Source organism: Magallana gigas, chromosome 3, assembly GCF_963853765.1.
Source record: "Magallana gigas chromosome 3, xbMagGiga1.1, whole genome shotgun sequence".
Classification (NCBI taxonomy): Eukaryota; Metazoa; Mollusca; class Bivalvia; order Ostreida; family Ostreidae; genus Magallana; species Magallana gigas.
Genome location: NC_088855.1, coordinates 52,407,471 through 52,418,078, shown reverse-complemented (window position 1 = coordinate 52,418,078; position 10,608 = coordinate 52,407,471). Strand labels below are relative to the sequence as shown.

The following is a 10,608-nucleotide window of genomic DNA, read 5'->3' as shown; positions in this document are numbered from 1 at the left end:
AATATGGGAGGAGTGGACCAGTAGACTAATTTATTAATTTTTCTAAAGTTATACACTTTGGATAAAAGTCTAAAATATATTGCAAAAAAGTAGAGCAACCCCCTTCCCGCTCCAAGTACATATAAATTATGCAAATAATTACTTTATCGACATCTATATAAATGTATTACCGTGTTGGAAAACAAAGATTGTGTAATAAATGTATTTATTAAGACATTAAATACGGTTTACTCAGAAAATGCAAATGTACTATGAGCCTGCAAATAAACTCATTGCGTTGGCGGGTTATGTAAATTTTTTTCTGCAATGATCGCTACCTTCATTACCCGAATTAATCATTAAAGAAAACATTTTATTGTTTATATTACATCTTTCTTTAAGCTTATTGATAAATTGATTATGAAAAGTAAGTAAAATTCACTAAATTTCTGTTAATGTTCGTAAGTACGTTAGCTAAACGAAACAGCCAAATCGTCTCCTGCGAGACTTTGAGTCTGACAGCATCATGATTATTTCGTGCAGTCCGTGATTTTTCCCAGGTCGCTGTAGGTTTGGACCAATCGATAAACAGGGCGTGTCTATATCTGTCCTGTCATTTTCTTGTCAGTTTCAGCCGCTGTAGATTTCGACCAATCGATAAACGGGGCGTGTAGATTTCTGTCTGGCTGTTTCCATAGAGCTATGAATCAACTATAAGTTTCCGTAAGAAATAGAGGGAATAATACTTGATATAAAGATGTAAGTTTTAAGTAACATGTTTATTATATATAAATAGTGCCTGTTTGGGAGAGTAAGAATTGAAATTGACACCCTGATAAAACCCTTGTCAACCGACGCGAAGCAGAGGTTGAGAATGGTATTCGAGGGGTGTCAATTTCAACTCTTATTCTCACAAACAGGCACTATTTATTTTATTATAAAACTTAACTGCTTTTATTTTAACAATAAAATGCTTTCTATGGTGATTCATTCGGGATATGAAGGTAGCGACATTGCATAAAAAATACATACCCCGCGTTAGCGGGTTATGTAAATTTTTCTGCATTGATCGCTACCTTCATAACCCGAATGAATCATTAAAGAAAGCATTTTATTGTTTATATTAACATCTTTCTTTTAGCTATTTGATAAATTGATTATGAAAGTAGGTAAAATTCACTAAATTACTGTTAATGTACGCAAGTACGTTAGCTAAAAGAAACAGCCAAATCGCCTCCTGGGAGACTTTGAGTCTGACATCGTCATTATTATTTCGTGCAGACCGTGATTTTTTCAAGGGCGCTGTAGGTTTGGACCAATCGATAAACAGGGCGTGTCTATATCTGTCCTGTCAGTTTCTTGTCAGTTTCAGCAGCTGTAGATTTCGACCAATCGATAAACGGGGCGTGTAGATTTCTGTCTGGCTGGCTGTTTCTATAGAGCTATGAATTAACTATAGGTTTCCGTAAGAAATAGAGGGAATTCTACTTTGTAGATGTAAATATATTATTATACTTTCATGTTAAATACTGAATTCTGATTGGTTAAGACACAGTTGATAATTCGTTCTATTACCCTAAGCGTTAGCAACACACTTGGCAAAAGGTAACACAACGAATAGTTACTGACATGCGCGTAAATCATTCGCGTACGGTTCGCCATAGAATTCACGTCATTCCTTTATATTTACACCTACCGAGTATTATTACCTCTATTTCTTACGGAAACTTATAGTTAATTCATAGCTCTATAGAAATCTACACGCCCCGTTTATCGATTGGTCGAAATCTACAGCTGCTGAAACTGACAGGAGTGAAATTGACACGCCCTGTTTATCGATTGGTCCAAACCTACAGCGACCTAAGAAAAATCACGGACTGCACGAAATAATCATGATGCTGTCAGACTCAGTCTCACAGGAGACAATTTGGCTGTTTCTTTTAGCTAACGTACATACGTACATTAATAGTAATTTAGAGAATTTTACTTACTTTTGATAATCAATTTATTAATTTGTCAAAAGAAAGACGTAAATATAAATAATAAAATGCTTTCTTTAATGATTCATGCGGGTTATGAAGGTAGCGATCATTGCAGAAAAAATTTACATAACCCGCTAACGCTGGTTATGTATTTTTTCTGCAATGTCGCTACCCTCATATCCCACATGAATCACCAAAGAGAGCATTTTATTGTTGAAATGACCCGTACCTTTTGTTCATATATATATCTATTCAACTGAGTCAAATGAATTCTATCTCTCACGTATGGCTCTCCATATTATTTGATTTTCTTTCACCTGATTCTCTTTAATGTTTAAATTTTTTGAAATTTCTGATAAATTTCTATGAAATGGGTAAAAAAAAATGCTTTCAGTGTTGTGACAGAAAGCACAAATCGTGACAGAAGATAAGAGAACCAAGCTAGTGCTCAGAATTTAAAAATGAAAGTTTACTTATGAAATCAAAAGAAGACAATCTCTGATGTGCTTTTATTAAGAATACAATCTAGACATACAGACTATCACACCGATAACTTGTTACTTCTCTGGTTCCTTATTGGACAATTCTATTGAGTCCTGATTGGCTGCTGCATCTGTTGAGGACTTTGTTTTCCTGCATATCTTTCTATGCCCTCGCCGCCATGCCGACTTCTGACACGGCACCGAGCAATACCATGCCCTGTGGCACTGTCCACATGCAAGAAACAGAGAATTGTTTTCCGCCTTCTTTTGACATTCCGTGCAAACTTCTGGCCCATCTCCTTCAAATTCACAGCGGTGACAATGGCACCAAAAGTTAAATGACCGGAAAAGCCAAGCCCGCCTCAATCTCCGCGGCATTGACGTGTCAATGTAGGTCGTGAACAATTCGTCGCCTTTCTTGATGTCAGCTTTAGCAACGACCTTGACCCCACCATAACCTTCAACCTCAGCATCACTAACTTGTACATTGTTTGTACAAGAGTGGTTTAGACACGACTGCAGCTGAAAAAGACCACAGTATGTGTTGAGGTGTGGTGTTGTTTGTAGATATTTAAGCATCCTCATACCTCTTGTATCCTCTGCGCCGAGCTTGGAGACTCGAGTCATGAAGCGGTGGTAGGGAGTAATGGGAGAGGAGAAGGTCTGAAGGTTACACACAGCTTGAAAATATCGGCCATTAAATTCGTTGTCGGTAATTTTGTATTGAACCCCGTCACCGCAATCTTTGAAGATCTCGCGGATAAGGTTCAAGATCGTCGGCATGCTGTCGGCGGCCGAGGAGTTTCCAAAGGCCATGAACCTAAAAGAAGAGTTGGAAAACGTTAGAGACAAAAAGCAACAAAATATAGTCAAAAATAGTCACTGGCATTGAAAATTCTAATATCTTAGCACAAAGCAAGACCCGTTTCGTCAATTGTCATTGAGCTTCTAACTTACTTTCTGAATGGACTCCTGGCCTTGGCCCACTGCTCTGCTGTAGGCACCGATCCGTCGCTTTCTTTCATCATGTGTTTAGCTGCTGATATGATACTGGACCACACCCTCGCTAGAAACAATGGACTGAAATGGGCGTCCCAGAGGTTTTTCCAAACACCATCTTCAGCGACACCATGGCCTAAATTCTGCGATATTTCGTGGAGTTTTTTCGTGGCTTCGCTCCTAGCAGGACATATGAGCTCGTGTTGACTAACCCACGCCTGGCGCCGACAATCCTCACTACAATACTTTACTTTCTGACATTTATCGCATGCAACTGTTGGGATATCTGGCCAACTTTCTCTAATCAGTTCCTTCAAATCAGGCTCCATAGTTTCCAAGGTGCTTCCAAAGTAGTCTTCAGCAGTGAGTATAGAAGCAGCGCAGTTGTCACATGACAAGGCAAAGTTGTTGTCCTTGTCCATAACCTGCCCCATTATCAGAGGTTTCTCTGTAAACAACTCCTCTCCTTCTTTAATGGCTTTTTTGGCCACTACACATTTACCGAAGTCAGAGAACTCAACATTTATGGCCAGATTATTGCATAAAGGAGCATACAGCCTCTGGATTCTTGTTCGCTGGAATAGAATCTTGACACCTTCATCCTTGCCATCGGTGAGCCGAGTTGCATTCTTGAACCAAAGCTCGGCGTGTAATGGTAAATTCAGATCGTGAAATATTTGACCTGAAAAACATAAAGGTTTCAGAACTACCGGTATTTTTAAAACATTCTTATATTTTTTTCAAAGCTTTGTTTTTATTAATCTATCTGTTTAATTCTGTAACATACCTCCTAGTCGCCAGACTTCCACCCTTCTCTGGTTTTTCGGAATCGCCCACAAGTCCCTCAGAGAGTTGATTTTGTCGTCCATGATGTAGTACGCCTCAGAGCGCAGGCGTCTCAAGATGGCGTTGTTTGGTTCCGTTTCTATGGCAAAGGTGAACTTCTGCACGGCCTCCTCAAGCTTGCCCGCTACCATCAGACTGTGCGCCTCTATCGCGGCCTCTGAAGCCTGGCCCCGGAACTCTCCTCCGTCCTTGTAGTCCTTCCATGGAATGGTGTCCTGGATGTTGTGTTTGTTTTCCAGAATCTTCTGTTCTATCTGCAGCAGTTTGTCGTCCCCTGGGTACGGGTCCTGGGAGCAGAAGTCTACGGCGGAGTAACCTTTCTCAGCGTCCTCTCCCCCCTCTAGTTCGTATTCGTCAAGAATGGCTTGCTGAAGATTTCTGAGTCCCTCCACCAGGTCTGTATTAGTGTTGTCCAACTCTACCCCGATCTTGTAGAATCGGTAGGCTTCCTCGTACATCTGGAGTTTGGTGGCCACTTTTCCTCCTAGCATGGCCAGCTCCATACTTTTCTCGCCCAGAGATGAAGCTTTCTGCGCGTCTTGGAGAGCCTCTTTATACTTATTACTTTTAAGGTAGCATTGTCCCCGTTTAAGGTAGTAAGAAGAAAAGTTGGGAGTTGCATTGATTAATGCTGAATACTTTTCCACTGCTTCAGCGTATTTTCCCGCTTGGAAGTCCTCGGTCGCAGTTTTGTCCTCAGTCATATTGAGGTTCTACACACAAAAAAATCATAAAATTGAATCAAAATTTAACCAATTAATATCATTCAATAGATCGTATTTTAAACGAGAAAAGCGTGTTTCGGTGTTTTTTTAATTACGTGTATTGTCATATAACTTGATGCTTGTTCACCTATTTCTACTACTCTTGCTATTTTTTTATTAACTCCATAAATGCAATTCCTCTTGCAAAATTTCTTTAAACCACATTATAACTAAAAGTTCAAATAAAAACAAACATTTTTCAGTGGTTATAACATCATTAATTTCATATGCGCTGTATGGGTTTTTTTTTACCCTGCCCCATTAGAGCAAATGCAGTTTATAAAGCTAAATTAATTGCCAAATGTTAAGTGTTATAGGTCTACTTTATTTTATACATAGATCTATGTAATGGTCGATGATACGAAATTTTATCCAAATTATATGGATGATAAAAGAGAAATTTTAACTTAGCTGTTAAAATAACTGTGAAAAAAAGATTTCTTAATTTTCCATACGATATATAACAGATGACATCAATGTTTTGGGAAAAACCCAGATGTTCCGCTAACCTATACGTATCCTATGTATGTATTTTGTAATGCTATGCAGTTTGTTCATTGCTAAACATTCGTATACTTGCATTAATTTTGAATTAAACCTACACCATCTAAATATAAGTACTCCATTCCCCATTTGGTTGACGAAAAGAAAGAAATAACATTCAGTATGTAAACATACAATTTAATGCTGTATAGACCTCACCACGGTACAGATCAGCTTACAGCCGACTCATCTGCGATCAGCAGGGGGCGAATGTAGTAAGGCACACTCACTGTATACATTTGATTCTTCACTAATCAACCAATACTATTGAAGGTTTCGGACACAATTATAATGGGCCACTGAATATGTACAGTTCATATGGTACAAAATTAAAACTGCAGGTCAGTGTGGCCGCAGAGATATATGCCGCATTGTACAACGTTGAAATGCGTACCTCGTGTTGGAGATGATCACATAGGCCAGATTTATAAAGTTTGTAAAAATAAAGAAATAAAAACAATGTTAATCAACAAAAGTAAATAAAGACCGGTCTATAAATACCTATAGAATCGCCGTGTTTCCAACAGAAGAATGTCGAAGATTCGTGTGGCAATAACTCCTCCGTGGCGAGATAGTCTGATACTATTTATGGATCACGCACCAGTAGAGGAGCTTCTGTCAGCTGCCGAAACATCTGGAAGATGATCCGGTTACCACGCACCCCGGGAGTGCGGCAGACGTCGCGTGGCGCGAGACCCGTCCCGCACAGATCACGTCAGCGATTAATTAATCCCATATTGCAGATTAATTCACTTGATTAATAACATTGCAATAAGACTGTATTATTGAGATGTTTGAAAGGGAGAATCATTTTACATATGTTTTTTATTGGTATAATTATGTATTATTTTCTATCGACTTAAAAAAAAACTCATTTTGACAGTTTTTTCATAGTTTTCTTTTTCCATTACCGTACCAAACAGTAAGGTATTATTTTTTACCTTCATTAAATCATTTCGCCAATTCAAATTGTATTCGGTTTCTGTTTGCGATGAACCATGTTCACCAGATCGAACATACAACACACACACACCCCTCAAAAATGCCAAGATAATAACATGGAAAAAAAATACAAAAACCCGCTCGGTGGACGCCTAATTCCTGCGTTATTCAGCGGCAGGGGGTATACGATTGATCAGGCTTGGGAATAATTAAACACACGCGGGGAATAATATATTATACAGCGGTATGGTTTCTCTGTTCCAAAATTAGACATCCAGTATTCTCAGTTCTTTCACACTCTCGCACTTGCATCTGCTGAAGGACTTGTGCACACTCACTGACCAGGAAAACAATGCAAAGGAATTTATTGTAGAGCAAAATTCAGGTATTTATTAGAATCTACAAATATCTATTGAACAAAAATTATTATGTAAATTCCCATTGGTATTTTATGTGGATGTTTTTTTAATCACCTTCGTCGACCTTCAGTGCTAAATTTTTCTTTTGATAAATCTGCATGTAAAAAGAGATGTCAGCATTGAAAAAATGAAACAACGACCGATATCCAAATGTTTGTTTGGTCACGATTTCAGATTTTAACGGTAATGACATTTTAAAATTAATTTTTAGAGCAAAATTACTAGATAACGTCGTTTTAATTAAGTAATTTTATAAAACTAAACCTACTTGTGTCGCAAAAAATTAGCCAATTGCCTAACTAATATTAGATGTTCATGTCAGCAAGTATCTGGATTATTCCTAAAGATATTACTGCACGTGTGTAGATCGAAATAGAGCGCACGCGACTAACAGTGGATGCATATTTTTCTTAGTACTGCCTCCAGTGTTTGCGTTTTCTGCAGGTAGGACGTCATTACATCAGCACCGCATTCACGGGACAGCTGGGAGATTATCACTTTTATGCAAATCTATACAACATATGGAACACCGTGAAATATTCGCGAAATTAATAGTCGAATAGAAGATTGTACTAAAAAAAAGGAAATTTTGTATTGGTTAATTCAACATTTTGTTTGCAAAGGTTAGACCATTATCAAATAAGTGAAATTCTATATTTCAGAAAAACGTCAAATATGGATTCCAATGACGAAGCCCAAATCGCTTATCAAAAGTTCACATCCGGGGACTATGAATGTGCAGAATCTTTGTATGCTGAACTGCTGGAAAAGGATAATCAAAATACAGAGTACCTTGCACACAAAGCTGAATGTAATTTTAAACTATCCAAATTTCAAACTTGTTTAGATGACGTCAAATTCTTGATGTCTTTGAATCCAGCCGACCACGTGGACGCATTCATATCCGGTGGAAGGGCGGCGACAAAATTGGAGAAATATGAAGACGCATACCACTGCTACAAGGCAGGACTGAAAATTGTCCCAAAACACAAGGAAATCATTGAGGACCTGAGAGAGCTTCAGAAAATCATCATCAAAGACGTGGAAACGAAGGCTGCTGCTTACGAAGAGAGGGACTATAATGCAGTGGACTTCTGTACGCAGGATCCTTACCCAGGAGACGTCGATTTATTCAAATTAGAGGTGGAAATTCTGGAAAAGAAGTACAAGATCAAAACGGAGACCTTCCCACAGAAGCCCTTTGATAACCTTGTGCAGCAACAAGTGGCCAATGCGACATTGGCGGGTCACAATTGTATGCAGGCCGCGAAATGGAAAGAAGCCCAGAAATGCTTTACGATGGCTCTTCAACAGGACCCCAACAACTATGTCGTTCGAAGACTTCGAGCCGACGCCAGCAACAATCTTGACGAAATAACGGCGACCTTCCAAGATCTTTGGCTTATTCCAAAAATGAAGCGAACACAAGACACTTGGAAACTAGGAGGTTGGTGTTATGTACAACTGTAAACAATTTACATGTGTTTATAGATTTTTCGATTCTTATTTTTGCGCATAAGATTCTTTCGTAGTTGCGCAGATCTATGCAAGATGTACTTTTCAGTGTAATTTTCTTCTTATTCAGGTAAAATGTTGATGAGGTTCGATCTACTAGTTCTTGCTGAATTCTGGTTTCGCAAAGCGACACAGATGACAACAGGCAAGGATGATGAACCGAAAATTCTTTTCCAGAAATGCCGCGTTATACGCTTGTACGGGCCCCTGACGACAGACTGCCCCATCAAAGTGGACTTCACGGAGTACGGACGAGCTATCTATGCCACCGAGGACATCCCGGAGGGGGAGACGGTATTCGAAGACTCGCCCATTGTCCTCGGTAAAGTGTTCGACACTGTTCATTACAAAACCACCATCCAATCGTGTGACCATTGTGCCCAGTCTCTGCTTTCACCGCAGGAATATTTCATGGAAACCTTTTCAACCATGGAAAGTGATCTTCGTGATTTGGTGTTAAAATACTGGCCCAATACGAAACCGATATACTGTAAAAATTGCAAATTCGTCAAGTACTGCAGCAATGACTGTCGGACGCAGAGTTGGAACACTTACCACAAAATCATATGCCCCGCGAGATCCAGCGCCACAGCAAGACTCTTCAAACTCTCGGAAAATCTCGGCAAAGAACCTGATGAAACAGGCACCATGGTGGAAGTTTGGGATGGGCATTTCAGTCCATTAATTCTCGCTCGAGTGTGGGCAACAATTGTCACTACAGCAAAATCACTGGCCAGAGAAAGTGGAGACATTATTCCAACTAAGGACCAGTGGGCAATGGCAAAAAGTCCGTACAGAAAGTAAGATGACTTTTGGGCATAATTATTTTGTATCAGATAAGAAAACAACAATGCATTCTTGATTAACAATATTACATTAATACTTTGATTTCAGATTTATTGCATATGGGAATATCTCAGTGGAGAAAGATCAGAAAGAGATCAAGGCGTTGTTTCGGGAAATCTTCAGCGACTGTGGAGATGGCGTGAGCTATGAAATCACAGATGCAGAGTATAACGGGCGTTATTACCAAGCTGTCTGTAATCTTCAGGTTTTCTCCTCACCATGGACGCCCTATCACAAATTCCTGGAGGAGCTTGGTCGCGCGGAGGAAGACGAAGACCGCACCCTCAGACTCCTGAAGTATCTAAAAGAAAAGCCACCAGCATCTAATGTGTGCGGAATGTTTCCTCTTCACGCATGCTTAAACCACTCCTGCCTCAACAATGTGGAGGTATCGGACGGCATGGTCCACGGCAAGGGCGGCGTCACAGTGAGGGCCAAGAGAACCATACAGAAGGGGGAGGAGATATTCACCACCTACATCGACACGGCCATGCCACGTAAGCTCAGGAGGGCGTGGCTTTACAAGTCCTTCAACTTTTGGTGCAGGTGTCCTCGCTGTCAGGTGGAAGGAGACGATGCAGACGTTTGCACTAAATGCGGCAAGAAGGCACCGGAAGGGAAAAAGTTCCCCGGATGTGGCAAGTGTATGAAGGCCTGGTACTGTTCCGTGGCCTGTCAGAAAATCGCCTGGAAATTAGGTCACAAACTTGTCTGCTCAACCGAACATTCAAAGACATCGTATGGTTAAAATGACTTAAATTTAGAAAGTATTGAAATTGTGTACAGAGACTTGTAATATTGAAAATAAACCTTCGATTAATAAAATTTAAACATTTTTTGGGGGGCTTTCACTGCAACAGTTGCACAAATATAGAATGTGTAATGTGCTTTTGGAGACATTAAAAATAATTAACAGAAAATTGGGAACGGCGCTAAATTTGCATCCAAAGACAATCATTTTAATATTGAAACACAATGTTCTGTTTTTTTAAACATATGTACACAGTATTTTATCATATGCTTGTGGCCTTGGGGGTTTCCATGAGCACATACCATTGAAAAGGTGCAGCTGAATTTTTGCAAGAAACTTGAAGAAAGTACTAGGTGTTAATTAAAGAACTAATGATAATACGGTAGACTCCCTCTTTAAATTGGAAAGAAATTTTAAAATTTTAAAAAATATTAGTCAAAATTTAAACCACGGATGTTTGTATTTTAAAAAAATGTTATAAGAATATGGTTGTAAACAACGATATTTGGATTGTAAATATAATAGATGAGCTGTCTAGCC

The 10,608-nt window shown here is 39.3% G+C and overlaps 2 protein-coding genes across 2 annotated transcripts; one reads left to right on the top strand and one right to left on the bottom strand.

The window, feature by feature from the left end:
• Window positions 1-2,455: 2,455 nt before the first annotated feature.
• On the bottom strand, window positions 2,456-6,287 carry LOC105330418 (uncharacterized). Its single transcript, XM_011432086.4, has 4 exons — window positions 6,097-6,287; window positions 4,230-5,001; window positions 3,401-4,124; window positions 2,456-3,263 (listed from the first exon to the last, which is right to left on the bottom strand). Exons 2-4 carry the CDS (start codon window positions 4,990-4,992, stop codon window positions 2,519-2,521), a joined length of 2,232 nt encoding a protein of 743 aa, XP_011430388.2. The 5' UTR covers window positions 4,993-5,001; window positions 6,097-6,287; the 3' UTR covers window positions 2,456-2,518.
• A 453-nt stretch (window positions 6,288-6,740) lies between these two features.
• On the top strand, window positions 6,741-10,148 carry LOC105330417 (uncharacterized). Its single transcript, XM_011432084.4, has 4 exons — window positions 6,741-6,922; window positions 7,619-8,403; window positions 8,542-9,271; window positions 9,366-10,148. Exons 2-4 carry the CDS (start codon window positions 7,632-7,634, stop codon window positions 10,063-10,065), a joined length of 2,202 nt encoding a protein of 733 aa, XP_011430386.2. The 5' UTR covers window positions 6,741-6,922; window positions 7,619-7,631; the 3' UTR covers window positions 10,066-10,148.
• Window positions 10,149-10,608: the final 460 nt, after the last annotated feature.